Source organism: Lissotriton vulgaris, chromosome 3_1 (genome assembly GCF_964263255.1).
Source record: "Lissotriton vulgaris chromosome 3_1, aLisVul1.2, whole genome shotgun sequence".
Taxonomy (NCBI): domain Eukaryota; kingdom Metazoa; phylum Chordata; class Amphibia; order Caudata; family Salamandridae; genus Lissotriton; species Lissotriton vulgaris.
Genome location: NC_141689.1, coordinates 351,027,747 through 351,044,632, shown reverse-complemented (window position 1 = coordinate 351,044,632; position 16,886 = coordinate 351,027,747). Strand labels below are relative to the sequence as shown.

General features: G+C 45.0%; 1 protein-coding gene across 2 annotated transcripts in view; it reads left to right on the top strand.

The window, feature by feature from the left end:
* The window catches only part of RICTOR (RPTOR independent companion of MTOR complex 2), a 1,569,237-nt gene that overhangs the window by 281,140 nt on the left and 1,271,211 nt on the right, over positions 1–16,886 (top strand). For both annotated transcript variants that reach the window (XM_086960557.1, XM_086960556.1), the window contains exons 9-10: positions 3,440–3,507; positions 15,279–15,346. In XM_086960557.1, coding sequence (XP_086816683.1) covers positions 3,440–3,507; positions 15,279–15,346 — 136 coding nt within the window. The remainder of the gene's footprint in view (positions 1–3,439; positions 3,508–15,278; positions 15,347–16,886) is intronic.

Sequence of the window (16,886 nt, the reverse complement as noted above, 5' to 3'; positions counted from 1 at the left end):
GGCGGGTCTCTGGCTCAATTTCCTCGGACCTGATCATTCTCGCCTCGGTGCCTATTCTGATCATGAGCCCCACTCTGCACCTCCGGGCAATAGCTTGCTTAATCTCTACAATGGCCCCAACAACGCTAAGGATGCCTGACATCACCTTGGGGGTGCCGAGGAGTGGGCTCCTCACAGGGAAAGGCCAGGAAGGGTTCCTCGGCGGTATTCGTACAAGCGCCGAGATGCCTCCGGGTAGTCGTGCTCTATATAAGTGCGTAATTATCTTTATTATTTATCTTATCATCCAGAATTTTCAAACAGTTTCTCAAGGGTCTGTTTCAAGTGTTTCCTCCGGTGACTCCTCCGCCTCCCACATGGCATTTGAACTTGGTTCTCACCCAGCTGATGAAACATCCCTTGGAACCGATTCATCGAGGAGATATGAAATTCCTCTCGTGGAAACTGGCACTCCTTCTTGCTCTCACTTCTGCAAGACGCATTGGGGAATTGCACTCTCTCACAATACAGGAACCTTTTCTCTAATTCAAAAGAAATACTGTAATTCTAAGGACTAATCCAAAGTTCATACCAAAAATGCCTTCAGACTTTCATCTCAACGAGCCTGTGATTCTCAAGGCTTTCTTTCCTCAACCTTCCACGCTGGCAGAAAGGTCACTTCGTTCACTGGATGTGCAGCAGTGCTTGAAATTTATCTGGATCGCCAAAATCTTCTTAAATATTCATCGCATTTAGTGCTCCTCGCAAGGGCTTACCCCTGTCTATGCATGGTATTGCCAGATGGATCTCCAGTGCCGTACAGTACTGTCACTCTGCAGCAGGCAAGCTTCTAGAAGGCAGAGTTGGAGCACACTCCACAACCTCTATGACTTCCTCTTCTGCTCTCTTTGCGGGAGTTAAGATTAAAGACATATGCAGAGCTGCAACTTGGAGCAGCACGCACACCTTCACAAGACAATACTGCCTGGAAACCTCGGCACAAGAAGACACAGCTGTAGGTCAGGCAGTCCTGAGGAACCTCTTCCATTGAGTGGTGAGCTTTCTTTTCATCCCTCCTTCCTTTTCTTACTGTTACTTGCACATTTTGCTATGTGTTATTTATGTGATTGCACGGTTGATTCAGGATTAAAAAAAAAAAAGAAAAAGAAAAAAGAGGTCATTGAGGAAGTGATGATAAGAGGTAGCAAAATGTGCTCTCGGACTGCTAGCTTCTCTGATACAAACTATGGGAATCTAACCCGGTCGTGCTTGTTAGCACCTCCTGATAGAGATGGCAGACGCACTGATAATTTAGGCTGTACAGTTGGTTCCATGATGGCAACATTAATCAAGGTGACACACTCCTTGGTGATTTTTAGGCCATTGTGATAGCCAAATGTGACATTGCATTTCGCCATTTATTGACTTCATTCAAGGATAAGAAAGAGTGAGAGAGAGAGAGCGCTAGAGCAGTAATCAAAGAAGGTGCATCAACTTCAGTGGCTGTCATTGATGCTGCAGTGGATGTTTCAAATACACATTTTCCACAGCTAGCAGGAGCAGCTTTATTGAGTAGATCCATATGGTGGAATAACTTAGTTTGGAAAACATATTGATGACACTTTGCAGAATATTACAACTGATACAGATACTCTGGTCCTTCAGTGGCAGTGACCTGGCTTCTCAACTTTTTGTGGCTCATGAAGATCCCAAACCTTCAAAGGAGGTTCCAGTCAGTACGGAAGTCAAGGCAGTCCGTATTCCCCTCCGATGCAAGCTGGATATGACCAGGGGTATAAACCCAATAAAAACCAGAGACAGGACTATGGTAGAGCTTCTCGATGCAAAAGGAGCACCTCTCAACTATGCTCCCAAGACAACTAAAAACTAGCTAGACCTTTGGCAACTCTCCCTCTAGCATCTCCATCTCAGCAGATAAATTCTACTACTTCTCAAATGAGCGATAGTCACAAAATCCCAGAGAATCCGGAGTATTTATTCCACATTCTTTCTGACCAGGAGGAAATCAGGACAATTGAGACCTATTCTTGATCTAAGGGAACTGAGCAAGTTACTGAACAAATTTACCTTTTGCATGATAAAGCTCCATGAAGCCCGCCTGATGATCCAGGAAAAAAATTATCTGAGGTCCCTGATTAGTCAGGATGCATATTTCCAAATCTCAATACACTACAAGCACAGAAAAGACCTCTGTTTAAAGTGGCAGGGCAGCAGTACTATTTCACGGCTTTACATCAGTGCCTCGGAAATTTACCACCATGTCATTATCACTATTGATGCCTTCCTCAGACCATAGTCATCAAGCGTACCTGTACTTGGACAACTTGTTTGTCAAGGTTGCACCAAAAGAAGAGGCAAAGGTTTCTTGTTCAAAATGTTCAGAATCATTAGGTAGAAATATCCATCAGAAGAATAAGGCACTTATCTGCGGTAATACTTTTTCTGGTGGACTATCTTCCTGCAGGTCTCTCGCCTCTCTATTCTATGGAGTGAAGGTTGTGGAATTTAGAAGATCCCAAATTAGATGTTGCACACTGTCTGTTGCACTTCCTTTTTTGTCATTCTTATTTATGAGTTTGAGAGCATGGAACAAAGAACTGGTATGGCACCTGTATACTGCTTTTAACTTTTCAGGGGCAGGGCTGAGTCAGTGCATACCAGTGGTTCCACCTACCAGCACATAGGAGCTATGGAAGCTTTTCCATCTTTAGTCTGGTGCCTAGGTGAATTAAAAAAAACTGTGGAGTATCCATTAGAAAGAGCATCACTGAAGGTAAAAAACTGTATTTTTGACAAGCCTACTGTGTCTGAAATAATGTCATTGCTACACCCAGTTAAAAGATGCACTGCATTTGTGGGTTTCTATATATGCATATATCTCCTTCACATGGCAAAACAAACTATCCACGATAGAGCCTGTCCTCTTATGATACTTTTATGGGTGTTTGTAGAATTCTAATAATATAGTCAAAATGAACACACTTAAACCTTGCTGGGATTTACATGTGATTGTCTTCTGTCCTGCACAAATTTGAAGTTATGTACACCTTAATAGATTCTTTTTAGAGTCAAAAACTGCTTATTTGATTTGCAGATTTCTACGCGCTACATGTACCAGAGGTCATTAACTAACTTTTTAAGCTTTGCCAATTGTGAAGAAGCTTCACAATGTGTTGATTGGACAAAGCCTTCTTAACACTGCAGATAGGCAAAACTGAACTTGTACACAGATTCTCTCTCACAATATTGAAAACAACCTTAATTTGGCCAAAAGGCAAATTTCCTTAATAGTTCATCCAATGGTGCAACAAGGAATAACTTCAGAATTCATGGGTCAGTATTTAAAATGTAAATACTAATTTATTGCTTGTGTAGTAAGAAAATAGTAGCGGGGTGATGCAATGAGAGCACTAACAGCTTTTTTTTTTTGATCTCCTAGCAAATCTTAGCACCATATACAGATTTTCACTACAGACACAACCCAGACACTGCAGAAGGACAGTTGAAGTAAGTTCTATCTTTTACTAGTTCTCTTCAAATGTTTTATATTTCTACATGAGTGGATGATGTGGATGGAAATTAGTTTGTGACTGTAGATGAAAGTGTATTATTTCAGGATTTGTCTCTGATTATCATGCTTGGAAGAGGATATAAGGAAGGGTTTGGAGTCGATTTTGAAAAAGCAGTAGCAATTCCAATAAGACTAAAATAAACTTGAAAAAGAGGCGGATAACTCCTTATACATTCCTGTAAGAAATTAGATTAATATTTGGGGTAGGTCACTAACCACTTTATAGAATACTCACAATCCATATCAGTGTAACTTCTCAACGTCTCTAAATTAACCTGTGCTCAAACCCCTGATTGATCTGGCACAGAGCAGACTCCGTTAAGTAGGGCAATGTGATAAATATTTATGCCGTACCAAAACAGTAATAAAGTTAAAATGCAAAGCTAGAAAAATATCAAATAGACTGGGACCTAGGTGCCGTTTCATGCTGACCATCATGGAGCACCAGCCAGGTTCATCCGGGTCAAAGAATTTACCTTCTGACTTAGTCCTTTAAGTTCCAGTCTTCCATATGAGTTGTAGTATTAACTTTGTTCAATTTCTATTTCTTCTCATAAAATCACAAACAAAAGTATACACAAGAAAAGAAAAAAAATACAGTCATAAAATGAGTGAAACACTATGGATAAAAGCCACTGTAGATAAAATAGAATAGGTTAATTGTACAAGGATATGAAAATAAAATACTCTTAAACACGCACAACATAAAAGATCGTACATGGTGTCCACGCTAGGCGTGTACATTGATGAATCATGTGCATTTGTAAGGGAAATCTGCATATTCTTGGGAGTTCTGAGTAGTCCCCTCTAACAATTCAAGTCAGCCTATTGTTTACTCCTGCGAAGCATAGTTCTTGTAAGTACATGTTAACATTACATTTTTACATGTCTGTTGGAAAGTGCCCCTTTTTAACATGATCACTCCCACTTTTTGCCTGGTAGATGATGTAATTTTGGCAGAAGTGCACTTGGTTCCTGCTGTTCAGGTCAAGGACACCAGTGCCAAATCTCTTTCCCTAAAACTGTACAATTGTTCCCCCAATTGGCAATACCTTTAGCTCCCCAGTAATTCTTTACTAAATGGTACCACTGGTACCTAGTGCAAGGAGACTAAAGAGGGTGCCTAAAGGCTGCATCATGTATAGTTCCATCCAACGGGACCCTCAGCACACTCCTGCATACTGCCATTGCCGACTGGGGGATTTGATGCAGAGAAAAGTGAAGACACAACATGGCACACCTCCTGTGTGCCATGCCTGCAGACACTGCATGAAGTAAAGGTAAGTCCCCCTACAGCAGGCCTTACTGCCCTAAGGCATGGTGCGCTATACTACATGTGTGGAAATATCTGCATGAGCAGATATACCCCTGTGATGTCTAAGCCGATTCTTAGATATTGCACTTGAACAGCGAAGCCATTTTAAGTATGTGCTGGACACTGGTAATTAAGAGTTCCCCAGCACCATGGTGGCTTCGCTGAAACTAGAGATGTTTGATATCAAAAACTCAGATTAATATACCCACATTGATTCCAGCGATGCATTTATTAATACATGCACCGAGAGGGCACCTTAGAGGTGCCCCTTGAAAACCTGCTGACTACTAGTATACTTGCTGACTGGTGTAGACCAGCTTGCAACCACTGACCGGTTTCTGACCCCCTGTAGGTAAGAGCCTGTGCTTTCGGAAGGCCAGAGATGTTGTCACCTTCTCCAAGCAGGATGCCTAAGAAATCATATCACGTCAGGCGGCTTCAAAGCCCTCTGTCCGATTTGATATGCGACCCAAGGATTCCCCAGAAAGGAGAAATGACACCCGCTGCCCTGGGCTGAGTAGGCACCAAAATAGGTGGAAAAATTAGCTATTCAGTAGGCGTGTTCCCCATCAGGCTAGTTTCACCCCTAAGGTGGACTACCTGATTTCAACATAACACTTAGAATTCCACCATTCTAGTTTTGGTGGAATAAGGCTCTCTAGGTCATGGTTATGCCCACTAAAGGTCCATTGGCTACTATCTGTCACTCCCCTTGACGCCCCTAAATTGAGTATTTAGAAGGCACCCCTGATGTCTGGAACGTTAATTCGACCGATTCAGAAGAAGAGGACAAAGAAGAACCGCAAGGCCAGGAGAACTGAAGACTGCTGTGGACTTTTGGCTCCAAAACTTGCCTGCCTGCACCAGTCTTGACAATCGTGACCGAGTTACTCGTCCTGCAGGTGAGCAGCCACCAAGGACCCTTTTAGACTGCCAACCCTTCACAAATTGCCAGCAATCTCCATTTCAGTAGAGGAGCTACTCCCCTGTAGTCTGCAGGCACAGAAGAAGCAGAGCTCCGGTTCACAAGTTGCTGCTCCTCGACCAACCCAAACCAACAGTCCCCCAGGAAGAGATGCCTGTGCTCCTGATAGGTCCCCTCACCCAGATAAATGAGTCTATTACATAAAGAGTCAGCGTCCTACAATGTCCTACTTTTAAATGCCATGCACTCTGCCTTGTGGGCTACAAGACCTGCATAGGGTTGGCTTATTCTTATTTAAAAAGGAGCTTTTTTATACTGCTACACAGAGGCTACTGTGGTAGGCCTGAAGCCATGTTTGCACTGCAAATGCAGTGGATGGCACAATATGTGCCAGTACCTGGGTAAAGTGGTCAAGCAGTGTTATGCTTAACACAGAAGAGTGCAAGACATTAGCAAAGTACACACAATGGTTAATAAACGACACACATGGCTCAAGATTGAGTTCCACACCCATTTATAAAAAACCCAAGTACCTTTATATATGATTTTACATCGGAGAAAAATTGTTCAGTTAAGTACCTTTTTAAATATAAATTCTTTTCAATTCAAAAAGTTGACACTGCAATTTTTGAGTTCTGCGATGTTATCCTATGGAAGGAGGAACAGGTACAGTACATTGACTTCCAGGACCAATCTCCAGATGTTAAGGGGAGTGGTGGGCAAGGTCCAAGGCAGCACCAGCAGTACACCACCAGCGTTACTAGGGTGGCTGGTATAGAGTTCAAATCCGAATCAGGTGCCCAATGCATTTCAATGGGGTTCGGTCATAAGAGGCTGTAGGTTCTGGCTAGGAAGCCAGGCGGTTTGAGCCAGCAAGTGGGCTCAGTTCTTGCGATACTTTGGAACGGGGGAGGGGAGGGGGATACCGCTGTTCTTCTTCTCCAAGGCCAAGGGGCAACCGGTGCAGGGGTGTCCTTTGGCGTCAGGTTTTTCCTTACTGGAGCAGTCTCGGTTGAGGGGGCCTGCATGCAGAGGCTCTAGGCGATGTTGAGGAGTACAGGAGGTGTTAAACCATGATGGACTCAAGCTCTGGAGGGCTGTGGACCCTTGTTAGCCCAAGTGGCCCACTTCAACTCGGGCTGAAGGCGACCGGTGCAGTGGTGGCTCTGGGTGTGGGGTTTTGGCGGTTCCAGAGGCCTCAGAGTCTTCTCTTTGGAGTTTCTTTACAACAGGTCCTCTGTTCATGGGAGGTCTTGAGTTTTTTTCAAAGGCAGACAATCCTTCCAAGTTTCTGGAGTCACAGCTTCAGGACAAGTTGACTTTGCTGCTTTTTCGATGGGGGATACAGACTGGCCGGCGGGTTAGCACCTGGTCAGGTGCTTCTTCTCTCTTCTTAGGTCATCAGTATCTGCTTCTCTGGTGCCAGGGGTTCCCCTAAATGCTAAATATAGGGGTTTTAGGGTAGTGTAGGGTAGTAGCCAGTGGGCTACTGACCCTTGGGGGTTACTACACCCCCTACATGACCACTTTCCCAGGGAAGTGGGCATAACCCTGTACATTTTGGTTATTCGCATGATTTTTAAAGGGTATACACCTGTTACAATGCATTTGTTACAACGCAATACTGTTACAACACGACTTTTACAACGCATACCATTACAACGCATTGCGCTGGGGGGCGCTCTAGGATAGGGAATAAGTATAATTTACTATCCAACACCTTCCCTAGGGTCCACGGGGACTGGAATTAGAATAGTAAATTATACTTACCACTATCCAGCACCTCAAAGCGCTATGCGTTGTAATGGTATGCGTTGTAATGGTCGCGTTGTAACAGTAGGTAGTTGTAATGGTATGCGTTGTAACATGGTACATCCTTTTTAAAGACTATCTTTAGATCTCAAAACTCCAAACTTAGGAACTTTTTGGAAGAAAATTGTCAGTTATCCTATGGAGGAAAAACAGGTTATCGGTTCACAGGTAAGTGATCAACTGTGGGAGTTAAGGTTCTGGGGTTAGAAGCAGGGTTCCCAGGGTCAGTGATGCACAGTTGTTACAACCTCAGCGGCGCTAGGGCGGTCTGGTGCAGAGTGTTGAGGCCCAATATTATCCAATGGGGACAAAGGGCCTCTGGTTGGTGGCTGCTGGCAAGCACTGGGTTGTGGGAGCAAAGATCCTAGGGTTTAGGTCAGGGCAAATGGGGAAACAAAGTAGCACAAAAGGTACACCCTCAGCGGCACTGGGGCGGCCAGGTGCAGACTGCTGTTTCGAGGTCGGGTGCCCTGTTTTCAATGGTGAACCTCCGGTTTGCAAAAGCACTGCAGGCAGGGAGACAAAGGACTTCTGGGTGCGACCTCCACTTGGAGAGGTAGGTTTGGGAGTATTGGGTTGGTTAGGCACCGTAGGTTTGGGAAACAAGGCGGTGGGGCGTCAGTTGCAGGGGGGTGCCTTTTGGGGTCGGATCTTCTTACCAGCTCCGGTCTCGGTCAGGGGTCCTTCTGGATTTAGGCTGTAGGCATTGCCTGGAGGCTTGAAGCGGGTCAGGGGTCGCCAGATCTTGGGTCAGGATCGCCGGGGTGACCTCCTCGTGGTGTTTTTCCACTCGAGTTCGGGCCGGGTTCGGCGGGTGCAGAGTGGACTGGATTCGCAGTTTCTGGCTGCCGCCAGTGGTTGCTGTTTGAACAAATCCGGTATTCACGGGAGAAACAGTCTCTAGAAGTGAAGGCAGGCAGGTCCGCTGGGGTTTTTGAGGTTGCTTGCTGCAGGACACACCAGGATTTTGCAGGAGCAGGTTTGAGGGGGAGACAAGCCGGTAGAGCTGGTGCCAAGTAAGTGGGCGTCTTCCTCTTGTTAGCTGGTTGCACGGCTGTAAGATCCTTCTTCTTTTCTTCTTCTTGTCTGGCTGGATCTGAGGAAGCAAGGTTCAGGGTGCCCCTAAATACTAGATATAGGTGGCGTTACAGGTAGGTAAGGGCAGGGACCAATGGGTCCCTTCCCTGGGGTGGGTACACCCCCTATCGTGCCACCCTCCAGTGGGAGGGGGGCAGGAGCCTGCCCCTAGTTGGTTGGGTCCCCCATCCTCAAGATGGCGGGGACTCAGAGTTGTGCTTCACCTCGCCTCCCACATGAGGGTGGAGTTAGCAGAGGTGGGCACACCCCTTTCCCTCACTTGTATTTCTCGCCTGCTCTCCCGCCCTAAGTGGGGGATAGAACCAGTGGGGACCATTTGCTGAAAGCAGCAAATGGTCTGGAGAGGCTCACAACGGCGGCATGCCTTTGAAGCTTCCCCTTCGTGTTCCCTGCCCATCTAGGGGCAGGAGGTTTGGCACCTCATCCAAGGATGTGCATTGTTATGCCCCCAAGAGCAGCAGGCTCTCTGCCCAGGGGTCCAGAAATATGTCTGTTGGTGGCAGCCCAAGCAGCCACTCAGTCAGGTAACTAGAAGTTGGTCGAGTTTCAGGGGGCATCTCTAAGATGCCCTCTGTTGTGCATTTTACATTAAATCCCACACTGGCATCAGTGTGGGTTTAATTTGCTGAGAAGTTTGATAACAAACTTCCTAGTTTGCAGTCTAGCCATTATGATGTTGTGGAGCTCGTAATGACAAACTCCCAGCACAATATACTTTTAAAGGCAGCACTGCACTTGCAGTGCCCAGGAATGGACTTGGGCACTGTATGGGTACAGGCTCATGCACCTGTACCCTCACCACTGGTCATAGGGCACCCAGCTAGAGGGTTGACTGATGTATGCCAGGGCAATGGCTTGTGGGCATGCACACAGGAATGTGGGCCATGTCGACTCTTCATTTTGTTCTGCACCAAGATGTGCAGCCTGCAAAGCCGGTGTGTGAGTGTCAGAATACAGGGCCTCTAAGGGTGGTACAATAAGTGCTTCAGCCCGTAGAGGCCTCCTCTGGTCACAGTGCCCTGGGTACCTGTGGTACCATTTACCAGGGACTGACATGTGGTCAGAGATGCCAATTGGGTTTAGGCTTCAATGCAATTTTAGGGAAGGGACATTGGCCCTGGGTACCTGATTAGCAGGAGCTCAGGGCACACTCAGTCAAAGAACATCAGCAATATGTTGGAGCATAGCATGCAAGAAAGAGGGCACTTTCTCACACTGACTAGCTAATTTTCCCGCCTGTCCAGGTGCCAAGGAGGTCCTCCACAAAGGAGGCGGCTTCCTCTCCTGTGAGGGGAGCCAGATTTCCATTCCAAAGGTGGCTGCTCATGGAAGCTTGTCTGCGCAATGTGGCTAATCAACAGTCATCCTGTGGGAGGAGGTGTTAGATCCTTTTCCCGGACAGTCTTTTGTTCTGGTTCTCCCCAGAGCAGAGGCTCTCACACTAGGAGGTCAGAACAGTGTCTTGGATGGCATGCTGCAGTACACCAGAAACTGGAAGGCTTTCAGGTGTACTTGCGGACACGCCCTCTGGGTTCATTTATTGGTAAATCCATCACTGGAATCAGTGTGGGTTTACCAATACGAGATGTTTGATACCAGATTTTCAGTGAAGCCATCCTGTAGCTTGGGAATTGGTTTTCACCAATGTCCAGCACATGTCTTAAGATGGCTTCCCTGGTTACTTGTCCTGGCAGTAATATGACTGACCAGCACAGGGGCATATCTGCTCAAGCAGGAATGCACTCACATGTAATATTCAGACCCTGCCTTAGGGCTGTCAGGCCTGCTGTAGGGGTGACTTACAAATAGGGCATGCAGTGTTAGAAGACATGACAATCAGGGATGTCTGACATGTTGTCTTTTCACTTTTGTCTGCACCAAGACACTCGGTCTGCAATGGCAGTCTTGTATGTGCTTGGTGAAGGGTCCCTTAGGTGGCACAATATGTGCTGCTACCCTTAGGGCCCTCTTAGTACATCAGGCCCTCATTACCAGGGGTACCGTTTACTAGGGACTAACTGAGGGTACTAAATGCTTTGCTTGTTGGGGGAACAGTTGCACAGTTTTAATGAACGAACACTGGTACTGGAAATTTGGTTAGCAGGAATCCAGTACATTTCAGTCAAATTGCATCAAGTACAAGGTACAAAGTGGGAAGGGGGTACTGCAACTAAACTCCAGTTTCCTACACTGATCTAATGGATTGCAAGCTCCACAAAGGAGTTTAGGGTGTGTCTATGCATACCATTTTATGCACATCGTGGTTCGTGTCAGTTTTGTTGCTTATTAATGTCTAAGCTGCTTGTATAATACTAAAATGTAGTGTTCGAGGCATGTGGGCTGCTGAATTCATATCTTGTGCATAGATCGCCGCCTAGTGTTGGATCCGGATGATTGCACTTGTTGTCTTGGAAGAGTCTTTGAAGTATCACGAGATAGGTGACTCCTCCCCTGGACTACAGTGCGCATGGGCATCCTCTCCATCCTCAGATTGTTTTTTTCCGCCATTGGGTTCGGATGCAAACTCCAGTACTCCAACTTTGGAATCAAAAACAAAACTTTTCTATAGGCCAAAAGGCCTTTGATTCGACGGTATTGTTCTCGATCGGTACCTCTCTACTCGATCCAGCCTTCCATCTCTAAGCGGTCGTCGACGCGGGCCGTTGGGCCTTGACTGGGTGTGAGTGTTTGATTGATTCAGATGCTCCGTCCATCACCACCTCCTTTTGTACCGCATTTGGCCGCCTTATTCCCAAGAAGGACGGCTCTATGACCAATATTAGACCTCATACCCCTAAATCAATACATACTGTTGGAGCACTTTAATATGATAACATTACAACAAGTTCTCCCGTTGCTACAACAGGGGGATTTCCTAGTAACACTGGACCTCAAAGAAGCGTATTTCCACATACCCATCCATCCAGCCCACAGAAAATACCTCAGGTTTACAATAGAAGGGCAACTCTACCAATTCAAGGTTTTGCCCTTCGGGGTTACTACGCCTCCAAGAGTGTTTACAAAATGCTTAGGGACCGTAGCAGCACATCTCAGGAGGCAGCACATCCATGTGTACCCTTACCTGGACGATTGGCTTATACAAGCAAAATCGTACCACCAATGTGCAGCACACACGTCTCAAACAATCCAGCTGTTACACAGCCTAGGATTCTCAACCAACTACACACAATCACATCTGCAACCATCCCACATACAGCAGTACCTGGGAGCCACCATAAACACCTCAGTGGCAAAGGCGTATCCAAACTCTCCAAGGATAGGACGCATGCAGACACTCATTCGCAAATTCCTGCCACAACACTCTTTGCCAGCCCAAATCTTCATGCAACTCATAGGCATGATGGCCTCCTGCATATTTATTGTCCCCCATGCCAGACTTCAGATGCGCCCATTGCAGGAATGCCTAGCACAGCAATGGAACCAGGCTCAAGGACAACTGAAAGACCTAGTGTTGGTAGACAGTCGCACTCACAACTCTCTGCAGTGGTGGAACCCACAAAACCTTTCCAAGGGGTGACTGTTCCAAGAGCCGGTTCCACAACGAGTACTAACAGCGGACACATCACTGACAGGCTGGGGAGCCCACCTCCTTCAATACACAGTACAGGGGCTCTGGACAAACAAGCAGAGAAGGCTGCATATAAACCAACTAGAGTTGCTAGCGATATTCCTAGCCCTGAAAGCATTTCAGAAATACTTACACAGCAAAACAGTGTTGATCTGGACGGACAACATGACCGCAATGTACTATATCCAGAAACTGGGAGGGACGCACTCTCCACAGCTTTCCCATCTGGCACAGAGCATCTTGAAGTGGGCGATTCACAAAAATATTTTTCTCCTAGTAGAACACCTTCCAGGGAAGGACAATCAAGTTGCCGACCTGCTACGCAGGCACAGCCAGCAATTACACGAATGGGAGATTCACCCCCAGGTCCTCCAACCATTCTTCAAGGAGTGGGGTCACCCAGAAATAGACCTGTTCGCCACAAAAGAAAACTCGAAATGCCAATACTTTGCCGCCAGATTCCCACATCCATTGTCACAGGGTAATGCGATATGGATGAACTGGTCAGACAGATTTGCTTACGCTTTTCCCCCAGCACCACTGATCCCGCTGGTGGCACGCAAACTGAAGCAACACTCTAATCCTAGTTGCTCCCACATGGGCGAGACAACCCTGGTACACAACGTTCTTGGAACTATCAGTAGTTCCCCATCAAAGACTGCACCTTGCACCTCATCTTCTAACTTAGAACCATGGAGAAATCAGACACCCAGATCCCAACCAAATGAACCTAGCGATCTGGCTCCTGAGGTCTTAGAGTTTGGATATCTGAACTTGCCCCCAGATTGCATGACTATCATTAAAGAGGTAAGAAGACCAACCACATGAGCGTGCTATGCAGCTAAATGGAAAAGATTTGTTATTTACTGCACCAGTAACCAAATCAACCCATTAGACGCATCAATACAAAACTTTATATGTTACCTGCTGCACCTACAAAGATGTAACTTAGCATACTCTTCAATATGGCTACACCTTGCTGCCATAGCAGCATACCTTCAAAACAGACAGCACCTTTCACTGTTTAGAATACCAGCAATCAAAGCTTTCATGGAGGGTTTAAAAAGGGTTATTCCTCCTAGGCACCCCACTTCCCCAGTCTGGAATCTCCATATAGTGCTTACCAGACTCATGGGCCCTCCCTTCGAACCTTTACATTCATGCGAACTAAAATTCCTAAGGTGGAAAGTTGCATTCTTAGTGACCATCACCTCACTCAGAAGAGTGAGTGAATTACGGGCACTTACAATTCAAGAACCTTTCATGCAGGTACATGCCAACAGGGTGGTTCTTAGAACAAACCCTAAATTCATGCCTAAGGTTGTATCCAATTTCCATATCAACCACTCAATAGAACTGCCAGTGTTCTTTCAAAATCCACAGTCAGTAGCTGAGAGAGCCCTGCACACACTAGACGTAAAGAGAGCTCTACTTTACTATGTGGACAGAACTAAATCCTTTCGGAAAACAAAGCAACTGTTTGTTGCCTTTGCACCACAACACAAGGGGAATCCAATTTCTAAATCAGGAATAGCCAGATGGATAGTTAAATGCATTCAGATATGCTATCAAAAGGCAAAACACACTTTAACCGTCCCCCCAAAAGCACACTCCACTAGAAAAATGGGGGCATCAATGGCTTTCCTAGGAAATATTCCTCTTGAAGACATCTGCAAGGCAGCCACATGGACCACCATACACGCTTTCACAAAACACTACTGTGTAGATGTACAAACAAAACAGCAAGCTGCTGTAGGCCAGGCTGTCCTCAAAACTTTTTCAAACTGCTGCAGCTGGCACAGGTAGCCACCGCTAGAGGAGATACTGTTATACAGTCTATGCACAAGATATGAATTCTGCAGCCCACATGCCTCGAACAGAATATGCTACTTACCAGTATGCATCTGTTCTTGGCATGTAGGGCTGCTGACATTCATATCGCCCGCCCTCCTTTCCGGTGCCTGTAGCAGCTGCAGCTTTCTCTCTGGCATGGCCATCTCTTACTTTACTATCTCCATCTCTGCCACAATGGCGAAAAACAATCTGAGGATGGAGAGGATGCCCATGCGCACTGTAGTCCAGGGGAGGAGTCACCTATCTCGTGTTACTTCGAAGACTCTTCCAAGACAACAAGTGCAATCATCCGGACCCAACACTAGGCGGCGATCTATCCACAAGATATGAATGTCAGCAGCCCTACATGCCAAGAACAGATGCATCCTGGTAAGTAGCATATTCCTTATACTGTATATTGCTAAAACATAGTTTATACTGTTTGAGTGTGCCTGTATGAATGAATAAACATATATTTTAAGCACTTCTTTGCTAACTGAACTACCTCAAGGTTCTTCCTTACCACGAAAAAGGAATGCACTGTCGGAGTGTTTTCTTCTGAAGGTAAAGTCCCTAAAATTGAAATAGACTTTCATTTGGGAATCCATTTCATTGCCAGCGCTCAGACACTGCACTGTATCTTACTGCTTTAGAATTGCAGTGTATTGAGCAGACTTGAGCTAGGACTGTGTCAAAGGTGCGCAGGGAGAGTCCAGGAATTTATTGCTGTGTTAATTTTCAAATATATATTGTGACTGTTTTCCTTCTTGTGAGTGTGACAGGAGAGTTTGAAAGATATTTGGGTTTTAATGTGAAAATCGTGTCAGAATTTCACAATCAGGATGATGGAGTCACAGAGCTTTATACCAAGTGTAAGTCATGTTGCTGGAAGTTTACTGCATTTTTTATGGGTTAATGCCTTTAAGACAGACCTATTTTTAAATATGTGATATGGTAAAGCACATGCATATTTAGACTAATGGCCATACACGACCATCCAGTCAGTGCAGTTCTGTAGAATTTGTGTGAAGTATAATCAAAAGTAAGACAACTTTTGTTTAAAAGTGTGTGGCAGCAGTCCAGTAGCATAATACAACATCTCTGTGCAACTACTTATTGTGTTTATTTTACCCAGAGAAGACCGAGAATCCCGTTTCCTAGCTAGTAAAATGGGCATTGTGGCAACCTTCAGATCCTGGGCAGGTGAGTGTCTTTTCTACAAATAGTTTGACACATTTTCCAGTAGAACACAGATGTACTGTGTACTTGAGTAGGTGTTCTATAGCAATTGGGGCTCTGGGTTCTAAACTTTGATTTAGCTTTTGACAGTGCATTTTGTGATTCTGGGCAGATCACTTTATCTTCCTATGTAAAAATGTACAATGTAATTTAAAAAGTAAATGCCTGAAATGTAAAGTATGTGCAGTGAACTGTCATTTATTGTTCCTTTTATCACCAATTTTCTGGCACTCTTGGCGTATGAACAAAATTTCTTAAGTGTGATGCGCCCTGCAGTAAAAATGTTTCTTATAAAAGTAAATTCAACATCCTGAATCATAGAATCAGAATTGTTGTTATTTGATAATTGTAATAAACATATACGAATATAGAAACATTACCAATATAGTGAATTTCCTCCATAAATGGATTTCGAAATGTACTAAGTGCATTTGACATACCTCTTGGATAGTTTCCTACCTTAGGAATAAATATTTTACTGTGCCTGTCAAAGGCAGCAGTAAAACATGTTCTTTAGTGAGGAGCATATGCATATTTAGTGTGGTTTTAAGACAAAAAGCTTTTCAATCTGGGAAAAAATATATTGCCATACTTTATTCATTTTTGCTTGCAGAATTTTACTAAATTTTGTTTTTTAATGTACTCCAAGGAAAAGTATGCCTTACTTCCATACTGAATTTCTTCGAAGAAAATGTACACTTTTAAAATATTTGGCAGGTTTCTTCAATAATTTTGATTTACTAAGGATTTTTGAAGCAATACTTGTTTTTTTTTTAGAAATAGTATGTTCATGGATTATGTGGCTATAGATACACATGCAGCGCATGCTCCTGCTATCTTGTGTTGGGTCCGGATGTGTGCAAGTTGTTTTTGTTCCAAGAATTCTTCTTGAGGCACAAGGTAGTTTGACTACCTCTTCCCTGTAATGCACATGGCTAACGGCTCCTTTGTTAGATTGTTTTCTTTCCGCTGTCTGGTTCGGATGTGTGTTAACGAGCTCCAGATCGTCGCTATTGTGTATTCTCTTACAGTTACTCTCCCTTCCAACGGTATTGATTTGCTGTTGTGACTAAACTTTCTCGCATCATCTCAAAGCACACAGCTTCGATCGAACTTGCAACAAGCTGACTTTGACCCGTTGAGGAGTCTCACCATTCAGGGTCTCCCCCTATCTGTGCTCTGTCTTTGCCATTCCTCCCCTGTAATGTAATGGAAGCCTTTCTGACACTGTTATGTGTGTCACTCGAAAAAACTCCTGGGCCGATCTGCATCAGGACTGCTATCTGTATCTATTGCCCGAGCACAATGAGGCCCCCTGTGATGCCTAACGCTCCTTCTGGTAGCAGAAGACTGTTTGAGACTGTTGTGCTCCTCACTTAGAACTGTTCCGCAGAGTTGGAGACAACACCCTATACCTAGGACATTGGTCCTAGCTATTGGCAGCTGAGTAGGAAAAGACACACAATTAATGGACGGAATGCAGAACCAATCAAAACATTCACTC